Source organism: Sapajus apella, unplaced genomic scaffold, assembly GCF_009761245.1.
Source record: "Sapajus apella isolate SASKATOON/1434 unplaced genomic scaffold, GSC_monkey_1.0 scaffold141, whole genome shotgun sequence".
Taxonomy (NCBI): Eukaryota; Metazoa; Chordata; class Mammalia; order Primates; family Cebidae; genus Sapajus; species Sapajus apella.
The window spans coordinates 1,548,802-1,574,013 of NW_022437081.1; the positions used below are offsets into that span (position 1 = coordinate 1,548,802).

Genomic DNA, 25,212 nt, shown 5'->3' on the forward strand with positions numbered 1-25,212 from the left:
GTAGCACACGCCTGTAATCCCAGCTACTCAGGAGGCTGAGGCAGGAAAATCACTTGAACCTGGAAGGCAGAAGTTTCAATGAGCCGAGACCACACCACTGCACTCCAACCTGGGCAACAGAACGAGATTCCATCTAAAAAAAAAAGTCACGAAACAACAGATGTTGGAAAGGATGTGGAGAAATAGGAATGCTTTTACACTGTTGGTGGGAGTGTAAACTAGTTCAACCATTGTGGAAGACAGTGTGGCAATTCCTCAGGGATATAGAACTAGAAATTCCATTTGACCCAGCAATTCCATTACTGGGTATGTACCCAAAGGATTATAAATCATTCTACTGTAAAGACACCTGCACATGTATATTTATTGCAGCACTATTCACAATAGCAAAGACTTGGAAGCAACCCAAATGCCCATCAGTGTTAGACTGGATAAAGAAAATGTGGCACATATACACCATGCAATACAATGCAGCCATAAAAAAGGATGAGTTCATGTCCTTTGCAGGGACATGGATGAAGCTGGAAACCATCATTCTCAGCAAATTAACACAGGAACAGAATACCAAAAACTGCATGTTCTCACTCATAAGTCGGAATTGAACAATGAGAACATATGGGCACCAGGAGGGGAACATCACATGCCAGGACCTGTCTGGGAGTAGGGGGCTAGCAGAAGGATAGCATTAGGAGAAATACCTAATGTAGATGATGTGTTGATGGGTGCAGCAAACTACCGTGGCACGAATGTACCTATGTAACAAGTGGGAGTTGAACAATGCTGACCCATGGACACAGGGAGGGGAATATCACACACTGGGGCCTGTCGGGGGTTGAGGGTACAGTGAGTCATGATCATCGCACCACTGCACTCCAGCCTGGGTGACAGAATGAAACCCTGTCTCAATAGAAAAGAAAAGAAAAGAAAGAAAGAAGGAAAGAAAGAAAGAAAAAAAAGAAAGAAAGAAAGAGAAAGAAAGAAAGAAAGGAGGGAGCTAGGAAAGGAAAGGAAAGAAAAGAAAAGGAAAAGAAGGGAACAGTCAGATCTTATGAGGATCTTTTAAATGGTATTAAGGAATTTGTTTTATTGTGGGAGTGTTGGGAAGTTGAAGGGTTTAAACAGGGTAATAGGCCGGGCACAGTGGCTCATGCCTGTTACCCCAGCACTTTGGGAGGCCAAGGCAGGAAGATCATTTGAGCCCAGGAGTTCAAAATCAGCTTGGGCAACATGGTAAAACCTTGTCGCTACAAAAAATATTTTTAAAAATAGCCAGAATGGTGATGTGTGCCTGTAGTCCCAGCTACTCAGTAAATGGTTGGATCACTTGAGCCCAAGAGATAAAGACTGTAGTGAGCAAAGATGGTGCCATTGCACTGCAGCCTGGGTGACAGAGCAAGGCCCTGTCTCGAAAATAAAATGAAAATAAAATAAAACAAAGTGAACAGGGTAATAATGCCATTTTCCCTACTCAAAAATTTTAATAGCATCATACTTCCTCCTCCCTTAAGGTCTAAGCTCACCTTGGTGTTGGGGGCTTCCACAATGTGGTTTTGCTCTGCTCTTCAGTGTGTTTTCTAAGCCTCTGAAAGCTGAACTACTCACTAAGTTCAAGCTTGTCTCCCAACTTTTTTAGCATGTCTCCCCAACTAGATTGGAATCTTCTTGATAGCAAGGACTACAGTGTATGCCTGTTTTGTGTCCTTCATAGTGCTAAGCCCATATTCTTCTTGACTTTACAGAGTATGAAAGAGAGGAGATACCATCATGGGATCATGTTTGCATATCGGTTATAAAATTAAGTCACGGGTATGAGAAACCTCCAAAGTAAATTCTGGGTACCAGTCACATCACACACACACAAAATCAAAAACTGTGATTTTGACATCTGTTTTCTAGAACTGTTCTTCAAATGCCCATTAATGATAGACTGGATAAAGAAAATATGGCACATATACACCATGGAATACTATGCAGCCATAAAAAAGAAGGAGTTCACGTCCTTTGCAGGGACATGGATGAAGCTGGAAACCATCATTTTCAGCAAACTAACATAGGAACAGAAAACCAAACATCTCATATTCTCAAACATAAGTGGGAGTGAACAATAAGAACACATGGACACAGGGAGGGGAACATCACACACTGGGACCTGCCGGCGGGTGGTGGGCTAGGGGAGGGATAGCATTAGTAGAAATACCTAATGTAGATGACGGTTGATGGGTGCAGCAAACCTCCACGGCACGTGTATACCTATGTAACAAACCTGCACTTTCTGCACATGTATCCCAGAACTTAAACTATGTATGTATCTATAAAAAAAAGAAGCTGTCTTCTTACAGACTCTTAAATGGAATTTCTTTATATTTTATCATTATATGTTGAGGTTAATAGTAGGAAGCAAGGCTTATTACCTATTTTCATGTTGTTTCACTTGTGAAGAAGAAGTTTTTGATTAAATAGCCTTGCGAATATAGATGTACACAAAAGTATAATTAGTAATTTGTGATTACCCTTTCTTGCTGTGGACAAAAGTTTCTGATAGTGATTTTTTTTAATGACAATTTAAAAATGAGCAACACTTATTTAAAACATGCTGAGGAGCTTCACATGTATTCATGCTTATTGATTCACATTTATTTAGAATAACTATGCATTCGTTCAGAGCTCTTCCTTAGGGTCACCAAATTCCACTTTGGGGATTGAATTCATCCATGGCATCACAACAGAAGTACAGGACTTCATAGCTGTCACCTTTTTTTTTTTTTTTTTTGAGACAGAATTTCGCTCTGTCACCCAGGCTGGAGTGCAGTGGTGTGATCTTGGCTCACTGCAACCTCTGCCTTCCAGGTTCAAGTGATTCTCCTGCTTCAGCCTCCCTAGTAGCTGGGATTACAGGTGCGTGCCACTGCACCCAGCTAATTTTTGTATTTTTAATAGAGACAGAGTTTTACCATGTTGGCCAGGCTGGTCTCGAACTCCTAACCTCAGGTGATCAGCCTGCCTCAGCCTCCCAAAGTGCTGGGATTACAGGCATGAGCCACTGCACTGTACTATCGATAATATCTGTCACCTTTCAATATTGAGTATTGTGATTGCAGGGAGACACTTTGTTTATACAGTAAGTATTTTTCCATGTTACAACATATCCTTCATATTTATCATATTTATGGCTGCTTAATCCATTGGGCAGTTTACTTTGCTGAACCATTTCTTCACTATTGAACTTGATTTTTTCCCATTTGGATTACTTCCTTAAGATAGTGTGTGAAGTGGGATGACAAGGTCAAAAAAACATGAATACTTTTATGGCTTTTTACACCTTTCTGCCATCAGCAGAGTGTACTGGTTTCACAACTGCCTTGGTTGGCATTGAGTATTATTTTTAAAAAGAAAGAAAAAGCAGTTTCCTTTTTTGTTCATGCAGTGTGTCTAAAATGGTACCCCGCTGTCTTCTTCCTCTTAGTTTTGGAGCCAAAGGAAGTGATATGTATTCTGGCTGGTGTTCCTCTACCCAATTTTTATTTGGTAGCACACTTGCAGATGTGTAATGAAAAGTCGAAATAGGCCTCAGGGGACAGGAAGAGGGAGGATAAACCACAACATACCAAGAAATGGTGCCAGGAGTGAAATTTTATATTTTTATAGATAAAGGTAAATGAATTTCAATTAAGGTTGGATGACTTGCCCCAAATCCTAACTCGTTTATCTTTTTTTTTTTTTTTGAGATGAACTCTTGCTCTGTTGCCTAGGCTGGAGTGCAATGGCGCAATCTCGGCTAACTGCAAACTCCACCTCCTGGGCTGAAGCAATTCTCCTGCCTTAGACTCTTGAGTAGCTGGGATTACAGGCATGTGCCAGCATGCCTGGCTAATTTTGTATTTTTAGCGGAGACAGGGTTTCCCCATGGTGGCCAGGCTGGTCCTGAAGTCCTGAGCTCAGGTAATCTGCTGCCTCAGCCTCCCAAAGTGCTGTGATTACAAGCGTGAGCCACTGTGCCTGACCTAACTAGTTTTAATGTAACTAGTTTAACAGCTGGTTACACTAGTTAAAAAGAAAGTAAGTCTGTGCACAGCCAAGTATTATACTATGATAGCTTCTAATTTGTTTTATTCAGATCTCCTACGGATGCTCATGGCTGGCACACTTAAAGATACTTAATCTTTTTTTTTTTTTGATGGAGTCTCACTCTGTCACCCAGGCTAGAGTGCAGTGGCATGATCTCGGCTCAAGGCAATTTCTGCCTCTTGGGTTCAAGCGTTTCTCCTGCCTCAACCTTTTAAGTAGCTGGGATTACATGTGCCCACCAGCATGTCTGGCTATTTTTTTAATTTTGGTAGAGACAGGGTTTCACCATGTTGGCCAGACTGGTCTCGAACTCCTAAGATAAGGTGATCCACCCGTCTCAGCCTCCTAAAGTGCTTGGATTGGAGGATAGTTAGTGATTTTTTATTTGCTCCAGGTTTTTGTTTGAGATATCAACAGATGAGTTAAAATCTTAAGAAAGAGAATTAAAATAATATATTTCTATTTTGATATAATGGACATAAGATAAAAAAATTAATTAAGTTCTAACATTTGGGTTTCCTCATCTTAAAGCCTAAAATCTGCCTAGTACTATAATAAGTAGTTAATTATAAACTTTGGGCTTATATGTAAACTTTGGAGTTTGTAGTTAATTCTAAACTCCGGGCTGGGTGTGGTGGATCACGCCTGTAATCCCAGCACTTTAGGAGGCCAAGGTGTTCAAGATTTGAGGCCAGGAGTTCAAGACTAGGCTGGCCAGCATGGCAAAACTCTGTCTCTACTAAAAATATAAAAATTAGCCGGGTGTGGTGGCACATACCTGTAGCCTCAGCTACTTGGGAGGCTGAGACAGAGACTCGCTTGAGCCTGGGAGACAGAGGTTGCAGTGAGCCGAGATAGTGCCACTGCACTCCAGCCTAGGTGACAGAGTGAGACTCTGTCTCAAAAAAAAAAAAAAAAAATTGGCTGCCATTGCCATTGTGTAGTAAATTAAATGTTTTATGCAATGATCTATATTTTAGGGAACTAGTTAAAAATGTTTGCATTTAGCCACAGTCTCTTATTCTAGAGCAGTGGTTCTCAACCAGGGACAATTTGCCCACTCCCCCAGGGAATGTTTAGCAGTGTCTAGAGACATTTTCGATTGTCATGACTGGGAGGATACTAATGACACCTAGTGAATACATGTCAGGGACATTGTCAAATATTCCACAGTGTTCTCGACAGCTTCATCAACAAAGAATTATCTGGCCTAAAACATCAATAGGGCTGCTGTCAAGAAATCCTGGTCTAGAGTGAACTATTTTTGAACCTTATATTTACTTGGGAGTTAATGTTATTTTCAGAATACATATTTGATCATTTTGAGAGATTATGTTTAGAGTATGAGACTCTGCATCACCAATCACTGGGTGGTGATTGAAGCCAGTGTGATACAAAGAGTTTTTAAGACCCAGAAGAAGTATTAGCCAAATGTAGAGTACTTTTCTGTTGGCTTTCTCATTGTCTATGCTTTAAATAGATGTTTATTCATTAAAAGAAGCTAATGAAGTTCAATATATTTTGAGACAGTCTACTGTGTAATATTTTATCACTAAATTAAAGAGAAGATTTCATGTTTTCACACAGAGCAAGATGAAATATAGTATACTGAAGGAAATGTCCAATTATCTGAACACACAAATGTTAGCTATAATGGGCCTTTTGTGTTTTATTATATCAAGTTGCTACTAGCTCTACCTTATTAAAAGCTTCAATTTTAAAGGCTGAAAGATCAAAAAGAGATAAAAGTATATTAATACTAATTGTTAACCAACCAGTAAGTATTTATTAAGCATCTTCTATGGGCTTGGCAACATATTAATTGAGAATATGGAAACATTAAGATATAATACTATTTTTATTGAGTTGATTTAATCATGAGTTGAGCCTGGGGGGTAGAGGTTGCAGTGGACCAGCTATTTGCACACATTTATCTCACTTAATTTTCACAATTGCCATGAGCTGTAGGTCACCCGATTCCTATTGCATGGATAAGGCAACTGAGGCTCAGAGAGATTGACTTGTTCATCGTCATTCAGCCAGTAAGTGGTAGAGCCATGATTCATTCAAACCCAGGTTAGTCTGACCTCAAAGCTCATTTTTTTTTTTGGTCTTTTTGTTTTTTTCTTTTTTGTGCAGAATGGGGTCTTGTTATATTGCCCAGGCAGGTCTCGAACTCCTGGGCTCAAGCTATCCTCCCGCCTCTGCCTCCCTAAGAGCTGGGATTACAGGCGTGAGCCACAGTGCCCAGCCAAAGCTCATTTTTTTAAATGTACAACTCTCTACGTCCTCCTCAAGAAAGAGGCACTTTCTTGAGCTAGAGCCAAACCAACAACTAAAGGGTGCCTCCAAAATCTGCTCTGTAGTCCTCTATTTGACCAAGCAGCTCTTAATTGGGGGAACTAAGACTGCTGCATGTAAAGCAATACAGTATCACCATCAGGAATATAGGATGACAATAGATTATCTCTAGTCTTTCCCATCCCCCTTCAACCCTGACAGCAGGGGGTGGGAGGGAGGGGAGGGTGGGGAGGGATAACATGGGGAGAAATGCCAGATATAGTATGCACCTAAATTAAAATAAATAAATTAAAAAAAAAAACAATGAGGGCACATCCTTCCTGTTTTTGTACATGATTCTGGGATACAGGGAGTCAAGGCTAGTGTAACCTCTGGAATAATTCCATTACCTCTTCAATTCCAGCTTATTTTGATCTCAGTTTACATTTATGAACCAAAGAAAGTGGTAGGTTCTGTAGGGGAAGAGGACATAGTCATCCCTACTCTCAAGGATACAGAAAACCTCTGGGTCCTATTCTTTTTCTCAGTGCAAGTAGCTATAGACTAACTTTGGGCCTTGTGGTTGTCAGTATTCTTCTAGTTTTGAGTTTCATACTAAAAAGTTTCAACGAAAAAGAAGCATTCTGTTCTCCCAGAGGTAAGCAGAAGCTGCATTACCTGGCATTCTTGTGTTGTGCATTTTACATCCTCTGGCATGTCATGCCTGGGTTGGTCTCTCTACCTTTTCCTGTCTAAGAGCTGCTTGTTTTTTGAGATCTTTCTGCACAGAGTGGTTTCTGGTCACCTCAGCCCATATTGATATCTTTCCTAGAACAATCAGGGGCAGAATCGGCTTTGATTCCTATCTGTGCTGTTTATTGGCTGTGTGTTGTAAGGCAAGTCACTTCACCTCTTTGCGCCTCCATTACCCTGTGGAATGGGGAAAATAATGGTACCTGCCTCAGAAAAGTGCAACTGAACGTCATCACACATGTAAGGCCTGTAACTCAGAGACAGGCGTATAATGATTTAGTAACAGCTAATTATTATCACCATCATCAGCATCATCTTCACGAAATACAAATTTGATTGTCTTATTTTCTGGCTTATGTATCTTCACTGGCTCCCAGTTGCCCACTTGGTCACATTCTAAACTTCTTAACTTGGCATGCAATATCTGCAGGATCTCACCGCATCACCCAGGCTGGAATGCAGTGGTGCTATCATAGCTCACTGCAGTCTCAAACTCCTGGGCTCAGATAATCTTCCCACTGTAGCCTCCCGAGTGCCTAGGAGTACAGGCATAAATGCTGTCTGTAATGCTCCTTTAATTCTCCATCTTATACTTTTAATACTCCAGTCCCTCTGTCACAGTTCTTACTGTTCCCTAAAACTGCCAGGATTTTGAGTGTTTTAGGCCTTTATGGGAACTTTATTTGTCTCTCTGGAATAGCTCTCTCCCATCCTCAAATGTGTCTGAACCCAGCTTTATAGCACTTTTCTCTATGATGCCTTCTTCAAATTCCTGACATTCATTCATTCAGTAAGTACATATTGAATGTCAACTGTGTGCCAGGTTCTGCTGTAGGGACTGGGGTTTTAGCGGTGAGCAAAACTATAAAGGGATAAAAATCCTGATCCTCATGGAGCTTACATTGCTAAGCAGTTAATTTAAATAGTTCAGTTTAACAAATATGCATTGTCCACTTACAATGCACCTAACACTATGCTAATCACTGGGGGCATAAGATTAAGACTTAATCCCTAGCCTCAAGGGTATAGTCTTAAAGAAGACCCCTAAATAGATCATCTCCATGCATGGTGATACAAGCCTAATACAGTGAAGCCCAGGGTTTTGTGAAAGCACAGAGGAGGGCACCTAGCTCACTTGGGGTGAGGGAAAGAGGGAAGGAAAGACTTTTCTAGAGAAAGTGATAGAACTATGCATTGTGTTTTGAGGGAAGACTGAATCTTAAAAGTAGAAGATAAAGTTGACAAATGAGCAAGGTATGACTAACAGATTTCTGTAGATAACTTGGAGTTGCTGGAGTTTAAAATTTAAGGTGTAAACCGGCAGGAACAAGGCCTAAAGAAGTAGGCCATGAGCAGACCCTGAGGGGCCTTATGTGCCAGCACTAAGGAGTTGTCATTACTTATTTTATTTTTTAGAGAAAGAGTCTTACTCTGTCACCCAGGCTTGGCAGGGGTGCCATCATAGCTCACTGTAACCTTGAGCTCCTGGGTACAAGTGATCCTCCCACCTCAGCCTTCAGAGTAGCGAGGACTACAGGCATGTGACACCATGCCCTGTTAATTAATTTTTTTTTGTAGAGACAGGGTCTTGCTATGTTACTTAGGCTGGTCTCAAACTTCTGGCCTCAAGTAATCCTCCCACCTTAGCTTTATAAAACACTGGGGTTGTGGGCATGAGCCAGCACACCGGGGCAGGAGTTGGAATTTTTACTAGCTAAAGCTTGGATGTGCATCAGATTCACTTATGGAAATTATTTAACATCAACTAAAACCAACAAATCTGATGTCCAGGGACTATCCCAGAGCCTCTGGGTCAGAATCCCTGTTGATCTGTATTTCTAATGGCTTAACAGGTTCCTAATACACTCCAGAGCTTGAGTACTTTTGCTACAGGGAAGTTTTTTCTTTTTCTTTCTTTCTTTCTTTCTTTTTTTTTTGAGACAGAGTCTTGCTCTGTCACCCAGGCTCGAGCGCAGTTGCGTGATCTCGGCTCATTGCAACCTCTACCTCCCAGGCTCAAGCGATTCTTCTGCCTCAGCCTCCTGAGTAGTTGGGATTATAGGCACCTGCCACCATGCCCAGCTAATTTTTTGTATTTTTAGTAGAGATGGGGTTTCACTATGTTGGCCAGACTGGTCTCGAACTCCTGACCTCAGGTAATTAGCCCGCCTTGTCCTCCCCAAGTACTGGGATTACAGTTTTGTGCCACCATGCCTGGTCAAGTTTTTAAGTAAGGGTATGACAATCAAATTTTGTGGCTTGGAAACATCAAAATCACACAGGCAGAATAGAGAATGGATTTGAGAGGAAGACTGGAGGTAGGGAGAGAAATCAAGAAACAGTTGGTTAAGTGGGAGATGACGAGGGAGTGGCTTAATATCCCATGGCTGTGGAGATAGATGGATGGAGGAGATGGATTCAAAAGCTATTAAGGAGTTGGAATTTGCAGGACTTGGTAACTGGCAAGATGTGGGTGCAAAAGAGGGAGGAATTAAGGGTGATTTACTGGTCTCTGACTGTGACCTCTACATCATTAGTGATGTGTAATACAGCCACCAACTGAGATTATTCCCTACAAGAACTCCTCTTCTATCCCTCACACTGCCTGGCAAGTACCAGACCCAGAGAAAGTGATTACTGGCTGCAAAATCAAATGTGGCTGAAGGGAGTCAAAGCCCCTAAGACCCCTATCCCCAAATAAAATTTCCCTTTATTATTTTGTGCAATGGCTGAAATTCCAGTTTTAGGACAATCTTTTTCCTACATGTCTTATTCACTGCTGCAAGTTCTGGAGTTTAGTCTTCACAGTGGCTGTGGTAAGACTCTTTAGAGATTTTTTTTGAAATGAGATCTCATTACATTGCTCAGGCTGGCCTCAGCCTCCCCAGTAGCTAGGACTACAGGTGTGCACCACCACACCCCCACCAAAAGATTTGTTTTTGTTGAATAGAAAGTAGTAGACTTTCAAAATATTTCATTTAACTAGTTTCTTTTTCTTTTTTTAGTGTACATATATGACCACATTGGGAAACCTTTAGAAGAAACATACATTGGATACCTCTCCCAGGATCAGACTGTGAGTTCTTTTCATTATAGAATTACAATTAGGGAAGGGAAAGGGAAAAAATGGGTTTCTCTGCTTTTCTTGGACTGCCTCATTCAAGATCCTGTGGTTGGATTTTCTTTTGGTTATGTATCATGATAAAAGGTTCTGAAGCTTAGAAAGAAGCTAAGGCATTTTTAATATTGGTTTAGTGCTTTGTCTGACCTGAAGCAAAATAAAGCAAAGGTATCAAGGTAATAATTCTCCCTGTTTTTGTTTCAGCTCCTGTTTTCTACTCTTAAGTTGTGATGCAAGCAATTCAGTTGTAGAAAAAAATAATTTATTCAGATCCTTTAAGTTGTTTTTGACTTGTGTGGTTCAGCGGCCCTTTGGTTCAGTGGGAGAGGAAGGAGGGAGGGACAGATTAGTGAGGGGGAGCTTTAAAAAATCTTGACTCTCAGGCTGAATCCCAAATCAATTAGAATCTCTGAGGGTGTCACCCAGATAGTAGTATTTAAATCTCCCCAGGTGATTTCAATGTGCAGCCAATGTTGAGGACGACTGCACACTAATCAGATAAACTCCATGTGATCATAACTTTCAAGCCCCAAGCCAGAACATCAATAATAGCTGTCATTTCTTGAGTGCCTACTCTGATAGGCACTCTAATATATCTTGTCCTTTTGCTCTTAGGAAAAGCCTCAGTTGGGTGAGGGTATAATTCCTTTTCATATATGAGAAACAGAGGAGGTAGGTAGCTTGTTCTACATCATATAGCTAAGTGTCTGCTTGACTCCAAAGTCCAGATTCTTTAGCTCAGCTGACTATCAAAATAATGTGAGGGTTGATGGATTTTTGTGTTTTAGGTAGGAGACAATTGCGTATTTTAGGTAAAGCATCAAAATGTTGAGAATTCATAAACATTTCAATGATTTATGGGGAAAATAGGCAGCAAATCAAAATCAGAGATGTTTTAGCTTCCGAGACATGTGTTAGCTATACACCTGCCATCTCCTGAAACTTTGAAGTTGGATTCAGAAAAGGAAGCTTAGAATAAGAATAGGTATTATCATCCCCATTTTTTAGCTGAGAAAACTGAGGCTTGGCAAGATTGTCACTTGCCCAAGATCAGACATCTAGTAAACCAATAGAGTAGATCTGTGTTACTCTATCCCCATGGTCTTAATCATTATACCATACTGATTCCTGATGAGCACTGAAGAGTAGAAGGAAGTGGTATGATGATATATTGGATGGAAAGTTATTCTAAGTTTGGAATCTGGCAAGGAAAAAGCTACTAACCACTGCCTAAAGCTTTCTGCAGTAGACTTTACTAAGATGTTTTTCCAGATGAATTGTCCTGGAGCGCTCCATTAGACTACAGAATTTGGAATTTTCTTTGGTTAAGTCATTGAACCATAATATAATCTGAAAATTGTTTTTAATAATATGAACATCAATGAAATAATCTATTAAAGAAAATTTTGCCCATAATTATATCATCCTGAAATATAAAGGTGCCTTCTTTTATCTATGCTCTGCTCTATCTGGTCCATATATTTATGCTTATATTATGTTCACACTTGTATGATACCTAGGAATCATTTAAGGTCTTTTATCACCTGACACTGTATTATAAAGATTGCCTCATGCTGCTAGGTAGTCTTTGTATTAGTCATTTTTGTATTATTTCATTGAGCACTTGGGCCATAATTTAGCTAGTTGCCTATTTTGGGGGCATTTGGTTTGTTTTTAATTTCCAATGTTATAACTCATAGTATTATAATCACTATTTTGCATGTAATTTTTTTCTAACATGGGGCCATTTCTTTAAGATAAATCTTTTCAAATGAGGTGTTTTCTCATTTATTCATTTACTTATTGAGACAGGGCTTGCTATGTTGCCCAGGTTACATTTGAATTCGTGGGCTCAAGCGATCTCCTGTCACAGCCTCTTCAGCTGGGACCACAGGCACGTGCCACTGCACCTGGCTCCAAGATGTTTTTGGAGCTTAAATAAAACTTAAGGCCGGGTGCAGTGGCTCACGGCTGTAATCCCAGTATGTGGGGAGGCCAAGGTGGGAAGATCACTTGAGGTCAGGAGTTTGAGACCAGCCTGGCCAACATGGCAAAACCCCATCTCTACAAAAAATACAAAAATTAGCCGGGCATGGTGGCAGACTCCTGTAATTTCAGCTACTTGGGAGGCTGAGGCAGGAGAATTGCTTCAACCTTGGAGGTGGAGATTTCAGTGAGCCAAGATGGCAACCCTGCACTCCTGCCTGGGCGACAGAGTAAGACTGTCTCAAAAAAAAGTTTAATAAAGTTTTTAAAGTTTAATAATACAAAACTTCCATTTATAAAACTAATATGTGCTCTCTATATGCAAATAAATAAGATTATTCCCCCCTTTGGCTATGTGTAGTGATAATGGTTATTTACATTTTGTAAACTGAAGCAAGTTACAGGAAGTTTTTTGTATCAGAAACTAGGCTTGGACCTCTTTGTATTCTTTTTGAAATGGGGAAGTTGTTAAGCTACTCATTTTTGTTTTCTTGCTTTGGTTAGAGACCTGCAGAATTCAATCAGATGGACTCTCACACTAGTTTGCAGGCGACTGTCTCTGGCTCTGTTGCTCATCCTGTTTGCTCAGTAAGAGAGCCTGGTGGTTTTCATTTAATAAATGTACAAATCTTGAGAGTTGGAGAATCAGTAGCCTACCTCAAAAACTGACATGTTTTGTGTTTTTGAGAAAGCTGCTTTCATTGCTATGACGTCTGGCTAACAAAGATCTTTTTCATTTTGTTTCAGGGACGGTTGGATTTTTTTCCTGTTTCTGGTTTATTACTAAAATCTACAGTGTGCTGAAGGTGGAGTAAAGTATTTTCCCGAAGGATTCCAAGCACATCTCCCTTGCTCTTGAGTATCTGTATATCTATATGAACATCAATGAAGATACATATGTGTGCCCCTAATTACATAAATTTTAAGCACGTATAAATGTAAAATCTCATTGTCTGACCTCAGTTTATATGACGCAAAATACTGATTGTGTGGAAGAAAACAGGTTGGGAAACAGATTTATTCAACATCATGTTTTCCTGGTAAGATACCATAAAATGTTTTAAATTAAAGCAATTCGAGCAAGGGAGGCACATTTCTTTAAAAAATTAAAGTTGAATACCACACTGGTTTTTCAGATGAAGTTTTCTTTTTTTTTTCCTTTTTTTCCTCCATATTGTTCAGAGAATCTAATTCCATCAGAACTACTGTCAAATAAATTTTATGTAAAATGTATATTTTTCTAATGGGAGTTGATTATACAAGCTGTATTACACCTTTGTATCTGGGTGATCATTTAAAAATGCATATTGGTTTAGCACATAGAGTTCATGAAATGCCAGGTAATGCTCTTATTCCTCAGTGAAATCTGTACATTTCTAGTTGTTGGTTGTCTATCTCTGTTTGTTCCTTGGGGGGCTGAGAATGTTCAAGTTTGACTTACTTGTGTTTAAATTTTCTGGGGTTTATTTGCTCTGCCTAAACAATAGTCAGGTATCACATCTCCCAAAATGTTGGGAATTTGTGTTGCAAATATTCTTTGAGCTTGTAGTTTTGGGGAGCAGTCATGAAAATCATATATTTTAGATATCATATTGTATTGATAAGTGTGGATCTCATTTAAGAAAGTGTTTGAAAAATGTCTACAGATACCCTTCAATTAAGGAATATTCTCAAAGCCATCCTTAAGCGGAGGAGTACTTGTTTGTGTGTGCAGGGATCAAAGAGTTTGTGTTGCCCTTGGATGGGAGATTGGAATGAGGAGGAACAGGGTCAGAGAGTTGCATTCTGAAAGAGAGTGAAAGGAGGAGAAGGAGTTGACTAGTTACCTCATGGAAGAAGAAAATAATTCACTAGCCAATAATGTGTCTGTATTGGAAGGGTCAGGGCTACGACTGGTGGCAAATGGATCTGGGGCTTAGAGCAGTCTGGTGGGGGAGGTAGTGACTACAGAAGGTTTCTTGACAGTGGAATTTTCACCTCCTCTCAACCCTCTCCCATTCAATCTCATAACTTAGGGCTGAGCCCTTAGCCCAGCTTGGGAGGAGAAACTGCTGTTATGAGGTCCATTGGAACCAGTTCTATTCTCCTCTAAATACTCTGAACTAAGTTGTGGTATATTGAGCTTCAGGGACCGCTTTTCCCACCAGGTTGACTGCCAGATTGTTTTATCTGAGCTCCCAAGCCTGCTTATTTGCATTGATGGTAGTAGTTTGCTAGAAAGGCACATTTATTTCTGCAGCAGGAAAATGTCATTGCCTAGATGGCATTCATAGATTAAGGTGAAGGCAGACACCTGCAGGTCTCATGGCAGCCATCTTTGAACATCTTGAAATAGTAAGTCAGCATTTAGCTTGATTTTGGAGTGAAAAATGGAGAAGAGCAGTTGACTTTTATTGCAATGGGGCTGAATAGCTCCCTAAGCCTCCCAGTGTGGGCCCACAAATACCACTTTGGAGGCAGGAGACATACAGTTCCTTGCACTGCTTCCAATGAGAGTATCAGAAGAGGAGCTACTAGTAGGTCAAGTAGTTTGACTCAATAGGTATTAGGGGCTCTTACGTTTTAGACATATTTGCCTATCTCATTTGTGTACAGTTGTTTCACATCTAATGGTTGCAATAGAGGTATAACCATTTTCTGAAAGGAGAGCTTAAGGGAACGTACCCTTGCCCTCCTGTTCTATAAACTCTGATGAGTTGCGGCTGAACTGAGGTGGGTGTGGGAACTAGGCCAGGGTGGGCTGAGTTGTATGGAGGGAAGTGGCCTGGGCCAGAGTGGTAGGGTAGCAGGGGCTAGGGCCCAGTGGTTACTCACTGTCCTCCCGCCAACCCCTGCCCCTAGACTGCAATGTCTTTGGAATAAAGTTGGGCATTTGAGAGCCCCAGAAACCATCTGGCCCCAGATTTTCTCTCTGATCACCCCCTCCCTCCTTTTGAAATGCTTTTCATTCATAGAGGATCAGGTTTATGCTCTTCCAGCAAGCCCTTTCTGCTGACCGTCCCCTCCATCCCCTGCATATTCCTTATATTAGAATACTGGAATATGAAATATTGGAGTCCATATATTTCATTTTACTTTGTAATGTAGTTAGTTGTCATCCCCTGTCTCCTCCATTCAAGCAAAAGAAAAGGGATGGAGACCACGGTATGTGTCTCCCTCACCACTGTTTCCTGAAGGATCTTGTCATAAAAATCAGATGCACACATAAAATTTGACTTTATTTAGCATATTTAAGAGGAACATAACAAGGACAGATTAACAGCACCTATTTAAGAAACACAAATATCACTTAATAATACTTAGTTAAGTCACAAACATCAATCTCTCCACATTCCCCAAGTAGGAGTCCGTTATTCCTTTCCAGCAAAAGAAAAACAAAAAGTATTGTAACCATTTTAGAAAAGATCCAATTAAAGCCAACAAATATGTGAAACTTTGGCCTTGGGCAGAGTCTCTGGGACTACTGGCCCAGGTAACAGTGTTGATTTGTGAATTTGATTGCTTGTGAGTGGGGTTCTCTTCTTGCTGAGGGGAGGAGGATAAAGCCTGCCCCTTCTGGGCACTTGAATGTAAGTTGTGCCAGTGGGAACTTGGCCCCAGGACTGTAGTTTGAGAATCCTTTGAAAAGGCACTTTTCAATTACAAATTCTTTTTTAAAAGAAAAATGAAACTTTTAAATTCAAGCTTTAAAATATTAAAGAGAACTGTTTACTGATTAAATACATTTTTCTGTTTTCAGTTTCAAAGCAGCACACAAAATTTGATATTAAAGGCAGTTTTAGAAATAATTTAATGAGGGTATATATATAGTTTTTTTAGTTGTAACATTTTGTTCTGAAAATATAACAAAATCATCTTATAGTTTTCTTTTCTTATCTGACACAAATCCCATTGACATACTACTGTAACTATCAAATACTGTAGCTGTGACCCCATAGAGGAGTCCCACTACCTCTCTATGTAGTTAGCCATCCATGCTCACTCTATCTTATCTCTCAGACAACCAATGAAAGGGGAAAAAACAGCAGCCTTTTTCTGAGTTTTGTTACTGCTCTAGGAGGGCATGGATGGTAGCATTATGGATCTGCCAAGTGCAAATCCTGTCAATTCATGGTCAGGTGTCCGCTGGGTCTTCAGGGTGCAGTATTCTTTTCGTCCGGCTAACTGGACTCCACTTGCATATCCTGGAGTCCTTCCTTTTTAATGGAGAACGATGGTCTTCTTTGAATTTGCATTCTATATATTCAGTGAATAGAAAACAGCATACAGGTGCCAAGTGTGTTGTGGAAAACTGTCAGCAAGGACTTCAGCCAAGATGATTAGTTCACACTAATGACCAATTGTACCAATAACTTCTCACCTGTCATATATCATATCAAGGATTTAAGGAATGAAAGTCATCAATTCCTGCCACCCCACTTTGGTGCCATTTTACATATCCTGTAGTATATAATTTAAAAATAAATTTAAAAAACAAATGTACTATGTTCTACATCAGAAACTGACCAAGGTGTAGGTCATACATAGAATTTTGCATGCATTTTATTAACTAACTTTACATATACATACTACCCATTTTTGAGGACGACACTATCTACAAACACTACAATCTAATATCTAGCACCATATCTCCAAGAACACTTACATTTTATATACAGTTATAGTTTACATTTAGGAGAATTACTACAAAAAATACTACACCACTAAAACAAGATGAAAATACCAAACTTTTAACATTAAGTTGTAGCACAGATGAAGGGCGGGGGGGGTGGAGGGGAAATCCACTCACGTCTGAAACACCAAACTAAATCCGATCTTGTTTTTCTCTGCATTTTAGAACAAGACAGGTAGAGTAATTATTTCTCAGACATAGTAAACCTCCTGCTGAGTGGACAAGTCACTGTGGTTTTCCCTTGGTGTGTGTACTCTGAGATATGCAGGCTTTGGGAGGCAATGATGGAAATGCTTGACACCTATTAGCAACCTTCGTTTACCTTGAGGATTCTTATTTTATTTACCAAAGAGCAGTGAACTTGTTAGTGACCTGGCTATCAGTGGCCAGGTTCAGCGGATTTTAGCTTTCCTGTCTACTCCTATTTCAGTGGATTTAAGCTTTCCTGTTTCTTCCTCCAGCCAGTTTTGTTGCTTATGGCAAAAAACTGCTGTAAGCTAGCTGGGCATTTGCTGTAGAGGAAGAGATTATTGCTAAGTAATTGGAAAGATTTTATGACAAGGATTTCCCTTCTTTTTGGATTTTAGGCTATCGCATCTGCTGTTTCCAGCTCATTGCTTCTGTCTCCTCATGCCTAAGCTTAGTGGGGCTTTAAGGGGTCGAGAACACTAGTCCAGCCCATAGAAAGTAAGAGAAAGAGGTAAGGAGGGAGAGGGTTAAAAGTCATCGACTGGCCAGATTTTCTCTCCTTATCTTGGACACTGGCTAGCAGCCAAGCGTTCCTGTAATCTTTTGTCTGTTCTAGAAGGAAATGGCATTTTGCTTAGAGAAACCGCTCCTGACAGCATGAGGTCTGTCTTATAGAGGAATACAACAGAAAAGACATTATGAGAGGAAAACACTATTTTTCTTCCTCAAAAGATTGGGCAAGTTGGTTGTGAGAGAAAAATACCATCCAGGAGTTTAAATTGTTTCATCCCAATGACTCGTGAGGATTTTATCTTGAGTTCAAATTACCAGATGATGCATTTTTTTTCTTCCAAATGATGTATTTTAGACAGTTTTAAGAGCTTTTTGGCAAAGTTTAAGTCAGCCTAGTTTAATCTTGTAAATTATTCTTTAGGTAGTATGAACAAATCTTTTTGAAGTAACTTTACCTAGCTTAATTGGCTAATTATGTATAAAATAATGCAATGTTGCAGGCCCTATACCTTAACTATTGTGCTAACAGGAAAAAAAACAAGGCAATGTTGGGCACCTTATAATTTTGTAGGTAAAAGATTTTTTAGTGTTTTTTTTTTTTTGCTGAAATAATTGGACAGTATTGACAGGATTGACTATTCCTCCAGTGATGTGTAATATCGAGTGCTTTTTTGGTAAAAAATGAGCTGTCTACCTTCTCCATAATAATAAATGGCACTTTTCCTTACCTCTTGAATTTGAAGTAGGTATCCCGTCATCTCTAAATTATATTGGAGTTGGGTAGGAGACAGAAAAATACCTTTAATTGCTGGTCACTCCTATGGCTCACTTCTCTCCTTCCCTGCTTCCATAGGCCCACAGGTCCCTGTGAATCTGTCAGCTCTGGGTTGGGAAGGGATGGATGGGGGGTAGGTGAATACACAGAACTTCAAGCATGGACTGTTCCTGAAGGGCCGGTGTAGCAGAGGGAGAGGGAGTGAGGCGGGTGAAGGCAGTGGGCTGACGGCAAGAGGTAGGCAGGGAGCTGAAAGTGCAGAGGCCTTTCAAGCAGCTGCTACTTGTAGTGTGCCAGAGAAGCGGGACCCTAGCATCATAGAAGTCACAGAAGCCCAGGGCTCGCTCCCTATTACTGCCTTCCCAAGCTTGTAGAAATTGGTGTGTTAGTCAAAGCACCTGCGACTTCTTGGCAAACTAGATGCTCTATTATACTTAAATAAGGAAAATCATTAAATTTAAAATCACATCATTTCATAGACTGGTTTGTCTGGCCCCTGTACTTTAATGGGATTTTTTTTTACTGCACATATGAAGTGGCTTTGGCAAAAGAATACATCCCTTAAAAACATTTAGGGAAAGCTATTGCATATGAGGTTCTTTGAGGCTAATGATGACTTTTTTGCGTGTGCTTTCAGATTTTCAAATGACAAAATAGTGTGTGCAGTAAAACCTCATTAAAGTGATAGTGCTTTACTCAAAATAGCAAAAAATTTCAAGTACTTGCTATCTCCAAGTTAACCAGAGGCCTTATTGTTCATTAAGAAGAATATGTCATCAAAGCAGGATGCTCTTAATTAAAAGGTCCTCTTTTCCAGGTTCATATTTTCAAAACGTCTTTACTTTTGAGGAATTCAATTTACCAAAATAATGGACAACGACTAAAATAAGGAAAAGAGGAACTTCAAAAAGGAAAGCAGGGTAGTAAGGAATCTCGGTGCCCTTGAGAATGTTGTGTGTGCTGTTAAATGGACTTACCATACTCGTACAGGTTCTGGTTCCATTTTGATTTGGGATTTTGGCAAACAATTTTCTCTGATACACTTTGAAGGGGTCAGCTTTAAAAATAAAATAAGAGGTTCAGTTTCAACACAATATTTGGAAACACACTTATGTTTGAAGTCCTGTTTCTTACCCAAGTAAACATTTCTACTCAAAGGATAGGCTACAGCTACCTTGAACTCCTTTGACCATTTGAACAGATCTTAAGGCACTACCCCTCCCCCATAGAAGGATTGATCACATAGGCCATTTATTCACCCAGATATCCTTTAAGGACAGGTAAGTACAAGAGTTTGGCGATAAATTAGTAGAACAAATTTATAACTGTTAATTCACTTTATGCATTTTGGTAGAAAAATAAATGATAGTGTCAGGGTAAACTTCAGCCCCCATGCCTTGTCTGAATAACTACAAGTTTCAAATTAATGGAGTTGAAATTAATAATGTTATCGTGGTATTTTTATTTGATGAGTCATCTCTATGTTATTTGGTTCTATTCCCTCTGCTTTCCTAAATTCTGAACATGGCAATCCCAAATTCCATGCAGAGTTAGTCTCAGTCCTAATACATTGCTGTTTACCTCTCCCCCTTGAGAAGCTCATGTTGAAATCTGTGAGGAGGAAGAGATAAAAGAATATAAATGAGCTGGGCATTTATTTAAATGAAACTTGAGTTCTAATAAAGGCACGGCAATCACACAAGAATCAGGCTAAACTCTGAAGATGATCATTTTACATCATGCAACTACCTGATTAACCATTTTCAACCAAAAACTCCCTCCATCCATATTAACAGTGGGTTTCTACATGAACAGTTGATTGGCTTTAGAGTTGCTTTAACTTGTTCTATAGGAGGATCAAAACACTGGCTTGACTGTTTTTTTGGTTCCATGTTACTTGGTTATATAGATATGGCCATGCCCTCAGATATATATACATACATCCTTGCCCATAGTGATTTTGGGTTTTGGGATTTGAGAGATTTTCCTGTAAATTGACCCTAGGGATAATTTAGATATTGTAAAAGTTTTTCCAAAGTGATACATTTCAACAGCAATAATTAGCATACGTCTGACCTGAATGCTTTGATTTAAGGACTGTTTGGAATAGGTCAGCTGTTTTCCAGGTATTATGAAACCATCGTCTTTGTCATTTCTGACTCTCTGATATTTCTCTCTCACATCTGCAGAGAACTTAAAAGCTTTAAAAAGAGCCACAGGTGGAAAAGACTCATGGGTGTGCCTGGAGGAAGAAAACTGTTCATTCTGCCTTCCTTACTCCCCATATGGAGATCATATTTACTAACTATGATCTCACGTTGAATTTCCTTTTTTCTATAAATACTGTTTGACTAAAAAAGACTTTAGTCTAAAAAGACTAAAAAAAACAAACCAAAAGAAAACAAATGCTGGCAGAGATCTGAAGATTTCTTACCATCATCTCAATTCAGTCACATAAGGAAGTTGTAAAATAGTGGCATGATTTCCGCCCTGCTATCATTCAACACAAGACAGAAAATATTTGTGTCAATTGACAATTTTCCATTTGCACTTAATGACCTCAGTCCCAGCCCATGCATAAACCCAAGATTTTATAGGAAAACCCCCCCCCGGATATGTGTTATTTCTCCATCTTTTCCCTTGGACTAGCTTCCCATTTCATACATGCCCTTCTACTTTTCTGGATCTCTTTAGGGGATCTAGAAACCTTCTTGAGATTTTAACTGCACAAGGTCTTTTGTTTTAGTTTGCATAACAGTCTTTGCACCCAACTGTGGGGCTGTTCAGTTCCGAATTTGGCTTATATGTTGATCAGTCCATTAGGTTCTGTTTCTTGGGCTTCATGAATGATTTGGTCCATCACCTTTCTTTCAGTTGAACGTAAGCTGTAGCCCTAGCCCAAGGGCCAAAAAGTCCTTAAGTTCACAGGCATCAACTTCCCTTTCCCTCAGAGATAAAGTTAGCGTGTTGTAGCTCTGGAAAGACAGAATACCAAGTACACGTCCAAAATGGGCAGCACTTGCTGCTTTAAGAAATTTGGAGCCTAATAATCTTTGGGAGAAAAACTTAAGTCAGAATCCTCAAGTTCATGCTTTTAAGGAAAGACCCCAGTTCCTGCCTCTTCCATGTGTTTATCTACCTTGTGGTGAAGAGCATGTGTGCAACACCTTTGCCTGAAATGGTATGGTTTGGCATTAATGGATTGTGGGTCCATTGAAAAGAAAGCTGCTCTTATGGACAGTTCAAGGTTTGCCTTAGAACTACTTCAAGGAGAAGTAGCAGAATCGTGGGAAGGGACGAACTTGCCTTCAGTCCCAGCTTCGGTTCCAGGCAGGTCTGGGCGGCTATCTTCTTTTGGGGGCTTTTTCTTGCAGAATAACTTGTTCAGCACATCCTTGAATTCCTTCTTAATGGTCTTGTGCATGTAGCCATAGATGTAGGGGTGGATGCAGCACTGCAGGAAGAAAAGCCAGATTATTATGGTGATCACCCACTGGGGTACCTTGGTTTCGACATCCACCCACAGGGCCAGGACTGCTAAAAGGCAGTAGGGCCCCAGGGATATCACGTAGGAGAAAATGATGATGAAGATCACTTTAGCAGCTTTGCACTGGTAGCATCTGGGCAGAGGAGGGTCACTGTTGCTGTTACGACGGCTGGGTGGGAGGCTCTCGGGGAGGTGCACTGCCTCGACGTCATCCTCACTGAAATTGATGTAGTCTTCACCAAACTCCATGTCATCTTCACCTAAGTCAATGCTGCACTGGTTGACCTCTGTGCGACCCTTGTCTGCCTTCATGCTTTTCCCCTCAGCTTTGGTGCCGCCTTCCTTACCCTCCAGGCTGCCGTTGCTGGCCACCATGCTGCTCTCTCTGACCTCCTTGCTGCCCCTGGCCCTCACACTACCCTCACTAGTCACTGTGCTTCCTTCCTTGGCCTTCAGGCTGCTGTCCTTGGCTTCCATGCTGCCCTCCTTGGCCTTGACCTCACCTTCATCCTGGAGGTGAAACTCAGTTTTACCCCGGAACTTCTTCTTCTTCTTTGCTCCCTCTTCATCCCCATTCTCCACACATTCCTTGGCTCGCACCTCCAAGTTGTGGCTCTTGGCATTGTACAGCAGAGCATGCTGCCTCCGTGCTGCACCGAACACTACCGAGTAGCAGGCAATCATGACAATCAGTGGAATGACCATAAAGAACACCACGCTGAGAATAGCGTAGCTGGGGCTGGACCCCCAGATCATGGAGCAGAGGGCATTGCGCTCATCAAAGGCAGCCTGGCCCCAGCCGTAGAGTGGAGGGGTGCTCTGCAGGATGGCCACAATCCAGGTGCCGTAGAGGAGCCTGTAACCACGGCGCTGGGTCATCTTGGATGGGTAGGAGAGAGGGTGGATGATGGACAGGTAGCGATCTATTGACACCACGACAATGGTGTTGACACTGGCGAAGGCGAACAGGTGGGTGAGGCTAACCAGGGCGGTGCAGAAGTGGCTGTTGAGGGGCCAGAAGAGAGGCACAGAGGTGGCCACCACCCAGGGGGCCACGAGCAAAACCTGCAGCAGGTCGGTGACCAGGAGGTTAAAGATAAAACGGTTGGTGACCTGCAGCAGCTGCGGCTTGCGCTGCAACACTACCGCCAGCACTATGTTGCCGACGAAAGAGGCGACGAGGAAGATAAGCAGCACGACTGAGCGGATGATGCCGTGAGCCAGGCTGATGGGCATTTTGGAGAGGGGCATGCACGTGTGGCTGCTGTTACTCTCGCGCGTGCTGTTGGTGCAGGCGGACGTCATGGCAACAGCCAGAGGGTGTGAGACAGGGTGCAGGCTCAGCTCGGGCACCCGTGGGCGGCAAAGGGGTGCACAGACCGCACTCAGTGCCTGTGCTGGGGACAAAAGAAACACGCAGGCGGAGTTAGTCACCCGCCAAGGGGAGAAGCCTCCGCTCCTCGCAACGGCGCTGCAGGACCCCCTCCCCCGGATTCCCGCACGGCCCCATCCCCAGTACGGGCAGCTTCTATGGCTCCTTTTCGGACTCTCCAGATCTGTCTGCCTGTCTCTCTCCAGGGCTCTGATTTCCTCTCATCTGTTTCTCCTGCCGGCGCGAGCGTGCGCGCGTTTTCTTTGCTTGTCTCTCACACTGTCTCTGGCTCTCGGGAGTTTCGGTCTCTCCCGCTAGCGCATGCGCGTGCGCTCTGTTTCTGTCTGTTTACGACCGTCAGTTTCTGTCTCTCTCCAGTGCCTCCCGCTAACGCACTTTTTTTCTGTATCTCTCGGGGTGTGTGTCTGTATATGTCTCACCGTTTCCTGATTCTTTCTCATCCCTGTTTCTCATGTCTGCCTCTGTTTCTCCGTCTCTTGATAGCACGTGCACACTGTCTCTCTTTCCTGTCTGTTACTCCCATTTCTCTCTTCCACTCCCTCTTTGTCTCTCAGTCTCCCTGTATTTGTCTCTTTCGCTAGCGCACTTTCTCTGCAGGGCGCGCGCTCTCGGTCCCTATCTTTCTCCCAATCCTGCCCCCGTCTCTCCCTCAGTCTCTTTCCGATCCGTTCTGTCTCTCTGTGTCTCTGCTTGTCACTGTGTCGCTCGCTAGTGAGTGTGCGTCTCTGTCTTTCCCTAATGCTCTCTTGTCTCTCCATTTCTCTCTATTTCCCCAACAGTTCATCTTTGTTGATCCCTAGCGCACCTGTTCAATGTCGCTCGCTGTGTCTCTGCCAGTCTCCGTGTCTCTCCAACTCTCTTGTTTTCTGCCTCCCTCGGGTTCTCTAGGCGTCTCCTTTCTCTCACTGGCACGTATGCGCTTGCTCTGCCTTTCTCGGACCCGCTTGTCTCTGTGTCTCTCCCTGTGGTTTCTATCTCTCCCTGCCCAAGTTCTCTCTGCATTGCTCTGACTGTCTCTTTCTCCATTGCTCTCTAACACTCTGCTGTTTGTCTCACCTGTCTCTCAAGCTTTTTAGTATGTACACTTTCTAGTTGGTTTCTCTGTCCTTCACTTTCTTGTCACCCCAGGACTCTGGCTAAACACTTTCTTTATATCTTTGAGCGTGTGCGCACCTCTGTTTCTCTACATCTTTTTTTCCCACCGCCCCTCACTTCGGTTTTTCTCTGGCTGGATCTCTGTCTTTTTGGATCTCTGTCTCTCTGTGGACTTTATTTTGCCACGGAAACCACCTGCCTCCCTGGCCACTGCGGGCTTTGGCTAATAAAACCCCTATTTTCTCAGCAGCGCAATGGCGACTGGAAAATGCAGGGAGGATGCCTATTGAGCTCCCCTACCCTCACCGCCCCATCCCAATTCGGCATCCTTCTTGCTTTCTCTAGTCTGCGTGGTCTTGGGGAAGGCAGCCAAGGGGAGTAGGAGAGGAGTTGGGGAGAACGGGAAAAAGGGCAAGGGTGCAGGGTGGTCGGGAGAGTCTGAGAGAGATAGGATGAGAAATATTAAGAGGCAGAGAGACAGAAAACGAGAGACAGCGAAAGAATGAGATGCATACAGAGAGAGAGAAAGTGAGCAACAGAGAGGGAGAGAGACATAAACAAAAAAGAACAAATGAGAGAGTGAGAGAGAGAATGAGAGAGCAAGACTGAGAGGCTGGGAGAGACGCAGACAGAAAAAACAAAAAAGAGAATAAGAAAAGAGAACAAGCAGAGGAAAAGGGAATGGAAGAGAAAAAACCAAGAGAATGGAGAGGGAGGGAGGAAAAGAACGCACGAGAAAAAGTGCGAGGGAAAACGTGAGGGCAGGAGGTTGGCCAGGGAAAGGTGAGAAGGGGCTGCACCGCGGGCTACCGCTCGGGTTAGCTCAGCAACCGTCGGGTGGCTGCAACCCGACGTCGTGGGCTCCCAGGCTGAGGGCCCAGCC

At 41.9% G+C, this 25,212-nt stretch overlaps 1 protein-coding gene and 1 long non-coding RNA gene across 2 annotated transcripts in view; one reads left to right on the plus strand and one right to left on the minus strand.

Moving 5' to 3' along the window:
• Positions 1-13,154, plus strand: part of LOC116540543 — a 52,640-nt gene extending 39,486 nt beyond the window's left edge. The window contains exons 3-4 of the long non-coding RNA XR_004264488.1: positions 10,104-10,174; positions 12,712-13,154. This is a non-coding gene — a long non-coding RNA (uncharacterized LOC116540543). The remainder of the gene's footprint in view (positions 1-10,103; positions 10,175-12,711) is intronic.
• A 2,250-nt stretch (positions 13,155-15,404) lies between these two features.
• GPR101 (G protein-coupled receptor 101) lies at positions 15,405-23,229 on the minus strand. The gene has a single exon (XM_032264052.1). It carries the CDS (start codon positions 23,144-23,146, stop codon positions 21,620-21,622), a length of 1,527 nt encoding a protein of 508 aa, XP_032119943.1. The 5' UTR covers positions 23,147-23,229; the 3' UTR covers positions 15,405-21,619.
• Between the last annotated feature and the right edge of the window lie 1,983 nt (positions 23,230-25,212).

Excerpts from the sequence above, each read along its gene's own strand:
- GPR101 (XM_032264052.1), bottom strand. The coding sequence starts at position 23,146 with ATGACGTCCGCCTGCACCAACAGCACGCGCGAGAGTAACAGCAGCCAC.